General features: G+C 23.9%; 1 protein-coding gene across 1 annotated transcript in view; it reads right to left on the reverse strand.

The window, feature by feature from the left end:
• Positions 1–11,501: 11,501 nt before the first annotated feature.
• The window catches only part of LOC129612776 (protein PF3D7_1417600), a 48,807-nt gene continuing 41,866 nt past the window's right edge, over positions 11,502–18,442 (reverse strand). Inside the window, exons 7-8 of the mRNA XM_055526541.1 lie at positions 15,071–18,093; positions 11,502–14,065 (exon numbers count right to left, since the gene is read on the reverse strand). Of these exons, the coding sequence (XP_055382516.1) occupies positions 11,702–14,065; positions 15,071–18,093 (5,387 nt within the window). The 3' untranslated portion in view covers positions 11,502–11,701. The remainder of the gene's footprint in view (positions 14,066–15,070; positions 18,094–18,442) is intronic.

Consider the following 18,442-nt stretch of genomic DNA (forward strand, 5'->3'; position numbering starts at 1 on the left):
TGTAAATTCTATATATTTTTCAGTGGATTTCAGTACGTCTTCAATATTTTAGAATTCTTATGTAGCTACATATACAAGCAACTTTTATATGGTCATAAAAGCAATTTAGAAGTTAGATGCCAGAAAACGTGTCCGTTTTCAATGTACCAATATTGTGCAGCCTTGATTAAATTGTAATCTTAACTCATAAAGATTTTAAAAATAAAAATATTTTGAAATGTTAGACGATTGGAAGAAAAATTTTGTACTTCTTTATTTTGTAGGGTCATTGATTCGATGTGAATTTATCCTTAAAATATTAATAAGTAAGATGTTTTCTAAGAAATGATTAAGTGTTAAGAAATGAATCTATTCGGAACCTATTTAAATTTTTTTATTCCGGGTCCTATTTTGGATATATTATATAATCAACATTATCATTTCCAACATTGTGTCATTTGCTGTATAGATATGGCAGGTGTTAAAATTTGCTTTAAATATACAAAATATATTTTATTTTTCAATATTGAAATTCGATATTTAATAATAATGTAATAATAATGTAAGACAAAAATCGTAGATATTTGTGAAGAAATAAGGTGCTACTTTTACATTTAGGTACCATTTATTTTAATACATTTTTATTAATAAATTAATTATATTGTTATATAAGCTGCAATTAATAAAATTTTTGCATTTTTATTAATTATTAAAGCCCACTGTGTTAGATAAGAAATTGCAGTAATAACACTTACATATTTATAGTTATAAATTTAGTTACCATGACGCTTTTACATGCTAAAAAATTCGTAGTCACATTTCTATTTTTTTAGATAACAATAACCTTCCATTTTCATTATTTGAAACGTTTATTATTTTGACATAACCTTGAAATATTCTTAGAATTTGTCTATTCGTGCGTAATTCTTTTGATATTTTCGTTTTAAATGTCGAATTAAAATTTTATTCAGTACACTTCTATTCTTTAATCATAATAGGATTGTGTTGTTGAAAAAATGCAAAAAAGGAAAAAAAAAATTAGAATTCGGAGATTGTATATAGAAAAAGAATAAAGAGTTTATTTTCGAAAACTGTTTTCGTAAATTGATTTTTATATTTATTTTCAAAAAAAAAATTTTTTATTTTAATTTTTCCTCAGTCGTTCCACAATTTTAATTTTATTTTTTGCTTATTTTTTTATTTTCTTTGTTTTCTATTTTATTGCCTAAATATTTAAATGGAAAGATGTTATTTAATGGTTAAAATGAATGAATTGCTTACTGTGTAAAATATACATACACACACATTCATATATAAATATAATTTTGTTACATAGAGAACATGAAACTTCCATTTATCTTAGAAATTAAAAGCTTTTTCGGTTTTCTCGGTTCAATGTTTCTTGTTGTTTCCTTTTTTTGTTTTTTTTCCTTTCTATTTTCTCAATTTTTTGTTTGTTTTTTTTTTTTCTTTTTATTTTTTTAAGAAAAGAAATGAATTCATTTAAATGTTCATTCGTTCTTTTTATACAAAATTTTTAGAATAGGGAAGAATAAAGGAAAAGAAGGAGCGTGGAATATTTTTTTTTTCGTTTATAAAATCAAAAAATTCAAACTGTGTGTATGTTTGTGTTTTGTATTTCAACCTAAAATTTAATATATAAGACATTTGAATTTTTATTTAAAAATAAATTAAAAACATTTTCTGTTTTTTTTTTTTAAATAATTGCTTTATATATGAAATTAAAATTCATTTTATTTTATCAAATTTTAGGTTGTTGTTTGTTGTCTATTTGTACATACAATTTTACCTTATAATTTAAAAACAGGAAAAAAAATTTTAGAAAAACAAATAAGAGAAACATTTTTTTTAAAAATCTTAAATATTATTTTTATTTTATTTAAATTTTTTCTTAAATTGTACAATATAATTTTACCTTAAATCTCAAAGGAGTACATTTTGTATAAATAAAATAATTGTTTTGTCAAATTGATTTCCTGAAATATTCTTCCTTTAAATATAATAATATAATAAAGAACAAAACAATAAGTGTATATGTGCGTTTGTAAATATAAAATAATTTTATTAATTTGGATCCTATTGTTCAATAAATTCGAATTAAACAACAATGATTTGTAAAGTAGAACTTTTCTTTTCAACAATTTTAGACTGTTTTTAAAAAAATATATATTAAACCATTTACCAAAATTATTTTATGAAATAAAAAATATTGCATATTTTCAGGAGAAAGTAGAAAAATTAAATTTAGAATTTGTTAATTAAATGAATTATGATGAATAACCATATTTTCGTTTCTAAGACATTTACTTCTTGTCTTTTTACTTTCTACAAAATTTCTGAATTTCTTGCAATTTCAGAAATAGAAAACAGTAGAGAAATGGAAATTTTGCTAATTTTTGGCAGATGAAAATTTGAAAAGGGAGAAATTTGGAAGAATTTTTTTTCTAATAAAATAAATTATTTACCGATGCCTAGAAGCTATAAAATTTGAGACTTTAAAAATAACCACCTAAAACAAAAACGATATTTAAATTTTGTAGGAAAACAAAGCGGGAGGTAACGGTTAATTTCGAAGAGCCTTTTTATAGTAATAATGTTCGCATATAATCTTGATTTGTTTTTCACATTATTTGATTATTTAGTATATCCTTTTATCAACAGGATTTGACATAACAAAAGAATAACAAAATGGCTACTGTGATGCCAATTTTTATTTATTACGAAAATATTTTAGCAGAATAACGATTTACCCTTTTGTTACTTTAAAAACATTTTAATTTGCATTTTAACTAGTGGGACTTGGTTTATTAGTATTCGTAAATAAGATTAAATACTTTAAAGTAAAAAGTCTTTATAGAGAGAACGAAAAGTAAACAATATTTCAAATTTCAGAAACGAAAAATGCTGCAATTGTTAGGAATATTCTTGAATTCTAATGTTCCCATCTTTCCTTACCTTCTTATAAAAACCTAGCCTTCACCTTTTTATAAAAACCAAGCAATTTATAATAAGAAAGTGTTTTAATACAATTAATTTAAGAAAAAATGCGAAGGACATTTTTTACTTGTCACATAATAGTTTAAAAATTACATTTTCAAATGTGCTCAATTTTACCATTTCCTGTTCTAGTTTTTTTTTTTCTGTGCTGAAAGACTAATCGGTTACACAAAATTTTTTGTTTCAAAATTAGAACATTTATAATAATTAATATACTTCACAATTCCGTTATATCATGTTCTCGATAATTAAATTAAGAATAAAAGTTTTTGTTGTTTTTTTTTCACTTTTATTCATTTCTACATAAATTATGAGATCCTTTCTTAATACTTAAACTCCCGAAAATCCTTCTAATCTGTTAAAGACAAAAATTCACTTTTTTTTCATTATATTGTGACTATTTACTTACGTATACGTTTTTACAAATATATTTGTGTATATTTTAGTATTATGAGAGAGAAAAAACTAATCCTTTCAAAGAAAATTTGACCTTCAAATGAATGACAGGGCAATTAAGTCCTTTATATCTCATAAAAAATAATACTTGAAATTCCTTTGAGGAGAAGAATTTTTCATTCGTTGGTTTCATGAGAAAATTTTTTTCTTTACAGGAAAAAAAAAGGCTATATAGTCTAAGAAAATGTTCTTTGGAAGAATATTTGAGTTTATCATAAAAAGGATGAAAAAAAGAAAAATGAAAAAATTTTTTTTGTACTTTGTTTTTAGGAGTTGTGCTTGTGCATTTAAATTTTATGTACTTTTTCTCCATTTTTTTTTTGCTACCTTAACACATTCTTTGACAAAAAAAAAGAAAAAAATAAGAAAAACATAAAAGTTTCTCTTTAGTCCTTTAATAAAGCGATGAATTCCATATATTTTTAATGAAAAAGGATTTGAGAATTTTGTTCTGTTAATGGTTTTCCCTTTATTTTAACTGATTTTAAGGCCAAGCTGAGCAACAAAATATAAGAACTAAGGAAAATTTTAAAGAAAACTTATTTCGTTTCAACCTTGAACATTTCTTCATATTTTGTTGTTTTTTTTTTCCTGTTTTGTTCGTTAACTTGTTCAGGATTAATTTTTTCTTTGTTTTTGTTTAGCGGAAGTTTGTTTGTACATTCTATTATAATTTTTGTTTTTTATTTTTATTCTTTATGCTATCAATTTTTGGACATAACATTAAAGAATGTGCTAAGAAAACTTTTTAAAAAATGTTAAGAAAAAAAGGAAATGTGAACATTTTGTGGGAAAATTTTTAAAGTGTTTATTTTTATAACAACGAAAATACTTTTTTTGTTTTGAGCAGCTTTATACAAATACATGCATATATATATAATGCACGTAATGGCGAATGTAATTTTATAATTATAAATTATATGGTCAAATCAGGAATTTGTAAAACTTTTTCCAAATTTAGTTTTTGCAATTTTCCCAGGTCAGTAACTCTTCATTGTTAAAGTGAAGGTTGACAAAAGGATTTCAAATTTGTGTTGGTGTAAAAAAAAATTGCAGAATGTGTCCGAAAATTTTCTGTCCAATAGTAGCACATATAAGATTCACAAAAATTCTAATTCTAAAAATAGTTAGAATTTTCTAAATATTTTTCGAAACAAAATTTTAATTTTGCATAATTGTTGTTGTTCTTGAATCAAATTTTTATTTAAGCTAAAAAGATCGATTAGAAAATAAAGAGTGTGTCGCTTCAAATTTAATTTCTAAAATTGCGTTTACATACAGAATCGTATTTACTTAAATTCGGAAATTTCTATATAAACAAATTTAAATAAAAAAATTTTATTTTCACTTGATTTTGTAATTCAGAAGCAGAAGTAGAATAATAGCAAAACATATAATCTTCTATAACAAGCAACACAGCAGCTACTTATATGCCAGTAAACTATATTAGAAGCTATTTCTAAATCAATTTTTCGGTATTGTTGAGGAGCAATCTCCTAATCTAAACACAAATGCAATCAATAAAGAAGAGACAAACACAAAATTTAGATTTCGCCTTGAAACTGTACCCGGAGCCTTAATACACAACTTCCACAATAGTCTGTAAAATAAGAAAAGCAGTGCTTTTCTTTTGGTAGCTTTATACTTAACTAAATGTTATAAATACTTAGTTGTAAATAGGTTTGAAGAAAACTTTAAGAAGTTTAAAGGTGATTAGAATTTTGAGGCGAGTTCAATGCTTTTTTCTTTTTAAATCATTGATTTTGAAGAATAAGTACATGATTTCTCTTCATAACATCTTATATTATAAAGAAAATATTATTCCCTAATCTTCTTCTTGATTTACAACTTTTTATTCAGCAAATTACTTGCTTAAATTTTTTACTTGAATCTATGAAGTGTCAGGTGATCAAAATATTTATACTAGTTTTTAGCAAAACAAATATACAAAATATAGAAAGTTAGACATAAATCCTTGCAACACTCTTGTTTTTTCTTATCATTCTGTTTTCGAAATGGCATTAAAAATTTTTTTTCCCAACCGCTACTTTCTTCGTTTAAAGATTTCTTATGTCCTGTTATTTTTCTTATGTATATACAAACTTAATTTTTTTTTGTATTTAAAAATACTTTAACATGTTTTTAAAAACATTCAGTTTTTATGCTTCTAAATAGAAGGATAGCAACAAATTGATGAGGAAAAAAATGGAGAAAAAAATTCATAAAAAAATTCACATAAACAACGGATTTGTTTACGTTGATTTACAAGGAACAATAAGTAACAGAACAGTAGCTGTCGTATAGAAGGGCGAAAAAGACAAAAAACATTCCAAATGAAATAATGATATATGGTAAGGAAGTAAATGCTATTCTATGAGTTATTTAAATGCTTCATTACATCAATTTGAAAGATGAGAGTTGAAGAAGTGGAAAGTGAAGTGAAAACGACTGCAAAAAGAAATAATGATAAAAAAAAGTATACATAAAAGCAGCTTTTGTTTTTTTTTGTCTCTTTTTTTTTGTAACGGTAATGCTATTATAAGAGCGTAATCAAGATTACACCGCTGAGAGTTCAAAGATCAAAGAGATGAAAAAAATATACATATATATATATTTTTTCCTTTCATATCCCTTACTTGTACTTCACTTATTTTTACATTTCTTAGTACTTAGAGAATCTTCTCCATTTCTTTGCTCTTATTTTAACCTGTTTATGGTGGAAACCTTGATTTTTCTATTTTCTCTCATTTTTTTTTCTCAATTACGTTTTATTTAACGGTATTATTATTTCTATCGTCATTATACGAAACTGATACGAAATGATTCGAAGCGTTAGATTTACTTGAGGCTATACATGAATATGTAAGTTGAGAAATTGATGAGAAAAACAAAATCCATGCTTAACTATACATACAGAAATGCTAATAGACGTCTTTATTTATATATGTATACGTTTCTTCTGTATGTATTCCTTATTTCACAAAATATATATTTTATTTTCTAATTAATGCTTAAAGAAGATTATACTTAGTTAACCGGGAAACTCATTAAAGAAGAAAATTTTTTTCTTTTTTGCTTTTACCTTTTCAACCTCTCCCTTTTTCTTTTGAAATTTTATTAACTTTGAATTTAATGTAAACGGTAGGCCATTTTGTTTTTTTTTTTTTACTAAAAATTCTAGAAATTAAACGTTATGTTCTTGATTTCTTTTTTTGGCAATTGATTTAAATTAAAAAAAAAATCTACAAGGAATTGGAGGACAAAAACGAAAATTAAAAAAGAAGAAAAAAAAAAACGATTTCTTTTTAAAAAGCTTTAAAAATAAATGCAATGAGTGGCATAAAAATTCAAAGGAAATCAAATAATGATGAACATGTTTTAATGAGGAAATAAGGAACAAGGATTAAATTAGATTAAAAGTAATTCTATTTTGCTTTTGCCATTTTTTGTTTTTGTATATTGAAGACTTAAGTAATTTTCATTTTTTTGTTTTGTTTTAATTTTACTTTTCTGTACATATCCCGAGGCGTTATTCTCCTTTTTAATGGTATTTATAATTCGTTTACTTTAATTTCTCTCAAATTATAAGTAAAAATCTAAAATGTAAATAAGTTATTAATTAAGAAAATTATTATTTAATAATTTCGTTTATAATACCTATTGCAAATATTTTAATTAAAAAAATTTGGAAGGAATTTTCGCAAGTTTTAAATGTATAAGTGTAAATTGAATATGTAGTAGAATTTGTAAATGTTTGTTAAAATGCTTGTATAATACTCTAAAGGAGTAGTTGAAAAAAGCGTGAGGAATACTATTTTACGAGAAAATCTAATATTCAAAAGTAATAAATTGTGATCTATATAAATTTTATTGCTAAAGATTTGCAATTTATTTTCAATACTTTTATAAAAATGTAAAGTCATCTACCGGGAAAATTTTGTTTAATTACAACTTTATTTAAGAGTTTTATATAGGTACATCTTAAGTATTATAAATATTTTAAATTGAAAATTATGATGGTTAATATTTTTGTATTATTTCCGTTCCGCAAAATCAATACTTTTCAATAGCATTTATTATAGTATGTGTGCATATACCAACAAAAAAAGGAATTGCTTAATTTTTTAATTGATTCTTTTAATTTGTTTATTGCAAAATTTAAATTTGTTTATTATTATTTTTGATTATACATAAATATATTAATAAAATTGGCTTACAAAATCTTAATATTAAAAGCCTTTGTATTAAAAAAAATTGACATTGCTAGAATTACGTATCGTATTAACGCAGGTAGGAAAAAAATGCGAATTTAGATTATCAAAAATACACTTTATTTAAAGATTTAATTAATTCACTTAACTTAAGATTTATTCTGATTTTGATTGTTTTATTTCTACAGTATTTATACATTTTTTATGTTAGTTCAGCAATTTTAGTTTAACAAAGAAATTATAAAAATTAGGTAACAGTATGTAATTTGAATATTTAGAATTGACAAAAATCTGTGAGAAACAATAATGTAATATGATATATAACTTAAAGTATTTATGGGAACATAATTATTTATTTTAAATACATATGTTTAGAACATGTGACTTTAATTGGCTATTAAAATACATAGTCTGGGAAAATAATTGTAATATGATTTTATATGATTTAATATGATTGGTTATAGTATAGAAAATTTATATTATATGCTAATAGTGTAGGAAAGTTATATTATATATGAGTTTATATAGTGGAGTGTACATAACTCTAGCAACGTTTTTTCGCAGACTTCTACTTGCAGAGCAATAAACTTTTCATTGCATTGTATGTATACGAATTGCTATTGTGAAATAAATATCAACCAAATATTAATAAATTTAATTGAAAAATTTATTTACACATTTCAAGAATGTATAAAGGACTCAAAAATTTTTCATTTTTAAATATTTATTTTAATATTTGCACGCTTGATGTAATGGGAATGCGAAGAATAATGTACTTATTTATTTATTTAAGTATAGATGCATATTTATGGCTATTTAAAAAAAATATTTTAATTTCCTTTAAAAATTAATATATTCCAATGCAAGCAACAGACTTTTGTCAATACGAATGATATATGAAAATCTTTATGTTGTTTGGAACAACGATGAAAATTTTTACTACTTTTGTTTTTGGGTTTTTTTTTTCTCCAATTGGGAAAAGTTTTTAATTAAGTCCAAATTTTATGTTGTTGTTTCACAAAATTGATTTTCATGCTTTGTTTCTTTTTTGCCATTTCTGGTTAATTTACGGGTGTTTATTTAAGGTGTTACGCTAATGAGTTTAAGTTTATGGTTATTAAAAGCGAAATAATTTGTTAAAGAGAGAGAATGATATTTAATTTTTCATTTTATATTATTTTTTTTTTTATATTTAATCAAATATTATTGTAAGTTATTGAATTTTATTTTGTATAAAAAGAAAACAAATTACAAATAATTACAAAATAACAAACAAATTTTTGTTTTGAGTTAGAATTAAAATAAATTATAACCAATAAGGGAAGCAAGAGAAAAATGGTGTACGCTATGTATACTTTTTCTAACGATTAGATTAGTTGTAAGCGGAACGTGGAAACTACAGAATGAAACTATAAATTCGGAAAATGAAAAAATTAATTTCATAGTTAGTTGTTTTTCAAAAATTTAAATTTATTTAATATTGTGATATTTGCAATTCGTTTTGGATTCTCCAAAAGAAAGATATCTGAAGGTCCGACAAAAGATCCTACAATAGAAAGATACACATGAGATTTAAAAATTTTTCAATAATTTGATTTACTGGTTGAATTCTTGAATTGAAAACACTACAGAATAAAACATTATTTATACGGCAAGTCTACATCTGACCCACTTATTTATTTAAATTGTATATTTTATATTGAATTGTATATTTCTGTATTGAATTTTATATTGAAAAATTAAAAAATGAATAAATGTTTTCAGATTGCTTTAGATTAAATTAATGTCGTTGTCACTGCCAATGCAAACTGAATTGCAACAATGACATTTTTTCAACAACATTTCGTATGATTCTCGCTGTCGCAGTGTAGCAGCAATGTCAACAGTTCATAAAATATGAGTTTTTTTTTTTAATTGAGTGATGTTTTTGATATTATCCTCATGTAAAAAAATTTACCTACTTTCAACATGAAAAAAATAATTTCGAACTGTCGAAAGCATTATTTTAATTTCTTGAAAGAGCAAAGTCACATAGTTGTTAAAGTTGAATTCTGCAATAAGCATAAATTTATTTTGGGCAAAAGTAAAACGAATGCTGAGGAATTTTAAAAAAATTTTACCTTAGCCCTAATTGGAAACCAGCCTTATAAGATTTATTAATTTCTTTAAACTTAAATTTAGGTTTCTATTGTAACACTCTTATTTATTATGCAGTAAAGTAGTATGTAAACCAATTTGGTTTATGAGCTTAAAAAACAAAATAAAAGAGATTTTTTATACCATCATTTTGAAATTTTATTGTTGTTTTTTTTTTCTCTTAATCTTTTTACAATACTTTCTAAATTATTATCTTATACTATTCTAAATATATTTTATTTTTACATATACATATATGTATATATGTAAGTATATATTTTTCATATATATATTTATACTTATCTCCTTAAAATATTTTTTTTATTGATTTCATATTCATTTTTTTTTTACTTATAATGTCCTTATGCATCTATTTTCTAACATTTCTATATAATGTATATATGTACATAAATTGTTTTTATAATTATTTTATGTTTTTCCAAAATAATTAAAGAATAAATTTATTTTCTACAAATATTGGAATGTAAAATGTATAATATAAAGATATATATGTATGTATGTATGAAAAATACTTTGTTTAATTTTATTTACAATGGGTTCTTAAATTTATATTTTAAATAAAAATAATAATATAGAAAGGAAGAAATTATTTTCTTTTATATTTATTTATTTGTTATACAAATATATTTTAAATAAATTAAAAAAAAAAGTTTTATAATTTTCTTTATTTATTTATTGTTTTGTTTTTTTTTTGTTGTTTACTATTCCTTAAAAATTTGGTAATATTTATGGTTTAAATTTAATGTTTCTTTAATAGTAAATTATCGGTTCTACATTATATACATATATATGTACGTATTGATTTTAAAAATTATGAATTTTGTGAATTATTAAAAATTTGAAACAATAAAATAGAAATACCAGTCTCTATAAAATCGCTCCTATAAAATTTCCAGACTAAAAATTATCAGATTCATTAGAATGTCGGCTAATGTTACTAGTTCTCTACTAAATGACTAATATTTGACTTTTATATTGTTAAAATATTATAATTATATACAAAGGATTTTTCAAAAAAAAATTATTTTTTAAACGTTAATTAAATAAAATCGAATGTAAGCGATGGAAAATCGAACTTTAAATTTTATTTAATTTTTAAAAATTATACGGAATCAATAGTTTCATCATAAAAATGTTATTTTTGAATTTGATCACAGTGTTGTCAAACGAATATTATTTATTTAAAATTATTAAGGTAAAACTAATTAATCTATTAATTCAACGTGGTTTATTAATAATTGGTAAACGATTTTTCGACTTTACTCATACATCTGAAATCTTTATAAAAAATTTGATTGAATTTCCTTTGAATAGAATTTTTCTTTAAAATATAAACTTTGGTTGTATGAAGTGAAGAAAATTTTCAATTTGCAGAAACTTCTAAAATTATGTAGAACTTTAAATTCTTCAATTGCAATTTTTGCTATAAATATTGTTTTAATACGAGTATAGTATACATGCAATTTTATCTTTTCATAATTATTTTTAAACTATTATTGTAGCTGGTTCTTTAACTAATCATCATTTTCTAGAACATTATGTATTATGTAGCTATAGTATTTAGTATTTAATATTAATATTATTCATTAATCATTATTAATAAAATTAAATATTTGTTATAATTTTCAATATTAATTTGTTAATTTGTAATTAAGAATAATTGTCAGTTGTACAGTACATAAGAATGAATTTCTTATTGTGTTCACTATAAATTTTTAATAATATTTTTACTTATTATTTATTTTAGAAATTAATTAAAAAAAAAATACAAAGTATATTATAAGCTATTATGTAATTAAATATATTTTATTTTTATAATATTATATTTTCTCCTTTCAATTAAATGTTTTATATAAATTGGTTTTAATTGAAAACGGTCGTCACCAAAATCTTTTATTCGGTTTTATATTTGTAGAACCATTGTCAAATAATTTTCTTTCATTTGGTCTACTACTATTACCATTATATAAGCTAACATTATTTTGAATACGATTAAATCTTAAATTATTTAAAATATCTGCACCACTACTTCCATTATTTCTAATACTGTTACCACTATTATTATCATTACTTGTTCCATTACCACTATGTATACCACCGGATCCACCAAAGAAACTAGTATGTATTGTATCTCCACTACAATTACTGATATTATCACTATTATCATTTAAATTATTTTTTAAATTTTTAAATGAATTTGTTGGTGGTTTTAATAATTCCATTGGTATGCTACCATCATTAGAAATATCTAAATGATTGCGTTCAATTTCAATTGATTCTGGAATTTCTTCATTTAGATTATGATGATTTCTATTTTGTAATGATATCGATGGCGATGATACTGTTGAATGTGAAACAATTCCCGATTTTATTGAATGATCCATTTCAATATAATAATCATTTAAAGTATTTTCATCAGGTAATTGACTAAATGTTCTGATATCATCATCTTCATCATTACTATTAATGAATCTATTTCTATTACTATTGGATCGATAATCATTTAAATTATGATTATAATAAAAATTATTTTTATTCTGACAATATTGCTGTTGTTTTTCTATTTGTTGTAAATTATCATTATTAATATAACTGCTATGATGATTGCTGTTATTATTGTTACCACTACTATTACTACGACTACTATCACTATTGTGTATAAAATAATCCTGGTATCTAAGATTAGAACGACTACTGTTATTATTATTGTTATTACTATTATAGTAATGATGCCATGATGATGGTTGATGCTTTTGACATCGATATACATGCATTAAACCCAATAACAATAAAATTCCAAATGTAAGTCCAATTACAATGAATAGTCCTGGATGATTTAAATTTATTGCTTCTGGATTTTTTCGTATTTCTAGCCATTGTTCGGGTGGCATACCACCATTAACATTTTCATGTAATTGATGCAGTTGTTGTTTTTCTTTTTGTTCCTTTGCTTCATTATTATGTAAATGTTGTGGTTCATGTGATTGTGCAATATAACTTGTTAAATTATTATTAGTAATATTGTATAGATTATCCTTAGTAGAATATTTTTGTGTTGATATTAAAGAAGAAGCATTTAAATTTTCATCAATATTATTTTTAATAAATTTATTTAAGTTGCTAGTTTCATTAATTTTATTAGATGACATGTTGAGTGAACCAATAGTTGTTGGTTCAATTGCATTTACCAATGGTTTGTTAATACTATCTAAATTATTTTTATGAAGTTTCAATGCGGATAAATTTTTACTGGAACTGGTATTCGAAACATTATTATTTTTACTATCTTTGTTCTCCTTTCTGCTATTTATACTAGTATGTGCACTATGCTGGTGCATTAATTTATCATCACTCATATTGATTTCATCTTGTACTCTTGATAACTTGTTTTGATTTTCAGTTTCATGCTCCAATTTAAATTGTTTTATACTAGGTTCATCTGCAATCATCATCATAGTAATGGGTTCAATAACATTTTCGAATGTTATTGCTGTAATAGGTGAAGTAGTATGATGATTGTCATATGTATCAGTATTAGTCGAGTATTTGGATATCTGTGCAAAATTCTTTGATACGTTTTTTCTGGTTTGTGAATTTACTGGTTTGTTTCTATGATGATTTTCAGTAGGCATTTCAGATGATGAAATTGATTGATACTGATGTATTTCTGTATTGATTTTTGAATGATTTTTTTCTAATTTGCCATTTAAATTGTATTTTGCTTTTATTGTCATATGATTGGGTGTATGGTGAGATTCTGATGGTGTTATTAATGCAGGAAATATTATTTCATCTTTGTTTATTGATTTTGTAGAAATTTCTGATGTCTCTTCTTTGGTCAACGATAATGGAGGCTCTGTTATAATAGTTTTACGCTCTTTGATTTCAAATAAATGCAGTTCAGGGTGGTTTATTAATGTTGATGTAGATGATTGTTGTGGCAGTGATGAAGATTGTGCGTTCAGATTTATATTTTGTTGCAGTTTAAACAATTTGTTCTCACTGGTATTTGAGCTCATACTTTTGATGATTACTGTCGATGAACGTTGATCGTTTGGTTTCTCATTTTCACTTAATTTAAATCTTTTTGTATTATGCTGGTTAGATTTTATTCCTGGTTTTGTCATTGTTGTAAATTTTTGTATTGATAATGATGGTCCATTATACTTCTTTGGAAAAATATCTGAAGTACTTTGTTGTTCATTTTCTTCAAAATATTGATTTCGATTAGATTGAAGTCGAACCTATAGAAAATGAATATAAAAAGAAAATCATAAAATTTAATTTTAAAATTTTTTAAATTTATGTTTACGTACACAACAGTTGTTAAAATGATTTTGAGAAAAGAAGAAGTTCGGCAAATTTGGAACTCCCTATTATTTTAATTATTTATCTTCTCATTAACCATATTAAACAATTCAAATGATTTCTTGAGCACTAATGAAAGTAATAATGGGTATTAGTAAATTTTATAAACACTTTATATTCGAAAAGAACGAAAATCTTGTCATAAATTTTTTTGAATTGTGACGAAGGCGTATTGTTCTTGCGTTCAGGTGTACGGCTTATAACACCCTAAACACCGTATAGTTGCTTTTCACTCCGAACTATCTATTAATATGACAGTTTGTATAACGATACAAAAAGGAGTAGTTTGAAGGAGTAATTAAATTTATTTGGGTAGATATTTTGCTTAGCATTTTATCAAAAATTCTTTATATTTAAATTTATAAGAAAATTACATTTTCTTCCTACTTGTGTAAGAAGTTTTCTTCTATAAAAATTTACCCAATTTTTGGTTAGAATTTTACTTACTAAAGCACTTCCAATATCTATATTCATATATATTTTGTTTGCAAATTGTTTATCATTTTAAATATGTAAATTATTTAAGCCGTAATTATTTTGAGGACTTTTTAAGTTATGAGAAGTTGCTTTCAACCTGATGTTGAAGGCAAATTCGAATAAGTTGGACATTTGAAACTATTAGAAATTTTAGGTTACTTTGAAAGTATGCCACAGAGGATCCAGAGCGTTATAAAGAACAAAGGGTAAAGAAGAAATTTGCTTTGGAATTGAAAAACGCACAGAAACTGTTTGCGTTTTGAATGATTTTTTTCGTTTTATTTCGTGAACCAATAAAATTAAAATATTGAAATAGATTTTGTTAAGGAAATAAAAAAAAAATTACAATTCTGTTTTAGATACTCGAACACATTTATTTGCTATTGTACGTAACGTATACTTACACTTTCATGCGTTGATTTCTCATCATCACTGTCAGTTTTATCATTATTATCATCATCAATATCGTCATTGTTTTTCAAGTGTAAAATAGATTTTGGTATTAAATGTTGATGTTCCAATTTAACAAGTTCTGTTGTATCCTTTTTGAATTCAATAAATTCTTCATTACCTTCCTGATTATTATTTTTATTATTATTTGATTGTTGCTGTTTTATTTCAAAATTAATATTTTTTTCTAATGATGACGGTGATGATGATAATTCTTTATTATAATTATGATTTTCATGCGATTTATAATTTAATATTCCATCATTGTGATAATGATTGAGAAAATATTTATGATTATCAGTATTAAAATAATATTTTTCATTATTATTATTACTGTCGGTGTTACCAATACTATCAACATCTTCATGATTATCATCCATTAAACTTTCAATTTCATAAAGTTTTATGTGATTTATACCGTTTTTCTTACTATTATTAATAATGTTGGTTTTATTATTGTTGTTATTATTGTTTCCACCTTTATGGGTGTCATCAAATCTACTAACATTTCTATAATTTAAATTTTTTTTATTAGATATTATTGTCGTTATATCAGTTAACGTTGATGAATGTAACTGTTCTGGTGGTATAGTAGTTGTTTCAACAATATTAAAATTGCTATCTTGTATTGTATTGGTATTAGGGGTGGTTTTTATAGACGTTACTGTTGTTGTTGGCATAAGAATATTATTTTTTAAAATACTGTCATTATTACTGGTATATTCATTAACTCTGTTAAATTTTTCTTCTGTATTCGTTATAAATGTCATTTTTGAATTATTTGTTGTTTGATGTTGATTCATATCACTGATTAATGACATTAATGTCATGTCATTGGATTTCAAATTTCCGTTTGTTAATGATTCTATAGATGGTAAGGAAGAGGGTGACAATGTTGTTGATATTGATGAAGGTAATTTTGTTGTTAATGTTAATTGTTTTGCTTTTGGTAATGTTGACAATATATTTAAATGTTGTTTTTCATCATTTTGAAGCGTAAAATTAATGTTGTTTAAATTTTCATTAAATTCTTCTTTATTGTTTTTGACATTTGAATTTTTTGATGATAATCCGGTTGTTTTTATTTCTTGAAAATTTTTATTTTCATAGTTTTCATTTTGTTTTCCATTAGGTTTATTTGGAATTTGCTTGAAATATGTAAATTTTGTTGATATTGTTGCGTCTGTTGTTCCACCGCGTGATATTTCAAATTCATTATTTTCAGAGATTAAATTTGAAATTACATTTAAGGATGCTATTTCTGTTGTTGTTTCCGGTATTATATTAGAATTCATTCTAATGATATTATTATCATTTTGATTTAAATAAAATTCATTTAAATTGTAATGGTCATCCGAACTAGATGCTGGTGTCACTGTTTCTATTGTTGGTTGATTGGGTATGTCAGAGTATATTAACGTTGTAATAATAGGATTAGAGTTATCATAAGATTTTGTTGTATCATCAGAATTTTTACTATCTTCACTAGTAAATTTAATCTGATTTTTATCTTTGAATAAATTTGAATTTTCCATTAAATTTTCATTTTCTGGTTGTTCTTGTATTTTAATGTCGACGATATTCGTTGTCAATGGGGATGTTGCTGATACTTCAGAATATTTTTTCTCAATTTCGATTGAATTCTTATCAGATAATTCAGGATTTTGTCCAGTTAATATTGTTGTGTTCTGATTAAACTTTTTAGTTATGGAGTTTTTCAAAAGGGGGTTTTGGTTTAATATAGTTGTTAATAGTTTTTGTGATTCTTGTTCTTGTTGTGGCTCCTGTTGGTTTTCATTTAATTTCATATCAACAGAATTTATTTTCATGTTATTATTTTGATTTTGTTGAGTTGTTTTCATATTATCATAAAATTGTTCCCGTTCTTGCCTAATGTTATAGTTCTGATCTTTTGTTATAAAATTCCTTTCATCTACATAATATTGTTGATTACTGTTTTCTAGTAATGTGGGTGATGTAGTTGGTATTGGGTGTAATGATGCTGTGGACAATTCATTTTCAGTAGTTTCGTTTTGATTGTTTGTAGTTCTCGCTGAATTCGCATTTAATAAATTTGGCTTTTGCTGACCAAATGTCATAATATTAGATTCTTTGTCATGATTATCTTTTATTGTGTCGTGTTTATGATTTTCTTCTACATCGTTATCGAATCGTATAACTTCATTGAGGCCATTGTTGTTTTGTTTATACTGTTTTGAGTTTTGTTGTTGCTTTTGCTGTTGCAAATTTTTTTTCTGCTGTTGCCTTTGTGAGCTTGTAGTTGAATTAAAAATTGTTTTATTGCTATTTCTATTAAAGGAGCTGTGGTTTTTTCTTAAATTCTTATTTTGTTTATTATCAATTTTACCAAGCATACTTGCTGTATTTTTATTGTGCGAAGATTTTTCAGTGACTGGCTTATTAGTTTTTGATATATTTCCAGATTTTTTATTTTTATTGTTCTTATTACTTTTGTTATTATCGTCTAATGGTATTTGAACTGTAATTGAACTATTGGTATTCATTTCATTATCAATAGATTTTGTAGTTGTAAGCACAACTTTTCTCTTATCCGTTGAATTTACGTTTCTTTCTTTTTGTTGGTCACGGTGTCCTTTTTGATGTTGATGTTGTTGTTCGTGCTGTTTCTTCTGATTTACTTGTTTTTTCACTGTAGTACTGAATGTTGATTGTGATAGTGATGGTGGTATTGTTGATAACCTCTTTAATTTGGAACGATTTATTTGATCGAATTTCTTTGAGAAATCTTTTTTAGTTCGACTATGATTATTGCTGAAACTTTTGTTGTTATTGTGATTATTGCTTTTCTTGTCATTAGAATTGTGTTTATTGTTGCTTAAATTTTGGGGAACATTTTGTGGCGCCATTGGTATTTGTTCAACTAATGATGATGATAATTTAGATTTACTCTTGTCATTAACTTTTCCCGTCGTTGTTTCATTTCTCTGAAGAAAGTCTAAGAAAGTTTTTGGAAGAAAGAGAATAGATAAATGAAAGGAATTAGTTTTACAAATTACTTGGAATAATTTGAAAGTAAAAATTAATGGATTGTGATACATTTTGATGATAATTGTTAAAGTTTTGAAGAATTAAAACCTATTTAATCTTTTTAGTGATTTTAGCAAAGAATATTCCTTGAAATTATACACGTCATTTTTGAAAACCAATTGTGATTCTCACACCCCTACATAGAATTATATTGAAATTTTTCAATTATATTTTTAATTTATAAAATGCTGCTTGCATAAATTTCAGTCATACAAGTATATTTTAAAAATTGGTTTCCACATAGTTCATTTGGTATT

The sequence above is a fragment of the Condylostylus longicornis genome, unplaced genomic scaffold (assembly GCF_029603195.1).
Source record: "Condylostylus longicornis isolate FDR11 unplaced genomic scaffold, ASM2960319v2 ptg000004l, whole genome shotgun sequence".
Lineage (NCBI taxonomy): Eukaryota > Metazoa > Arthropoda > Insecta > Diptera > Dolichopodidae > Condylostylus > Condylostylus longicornis.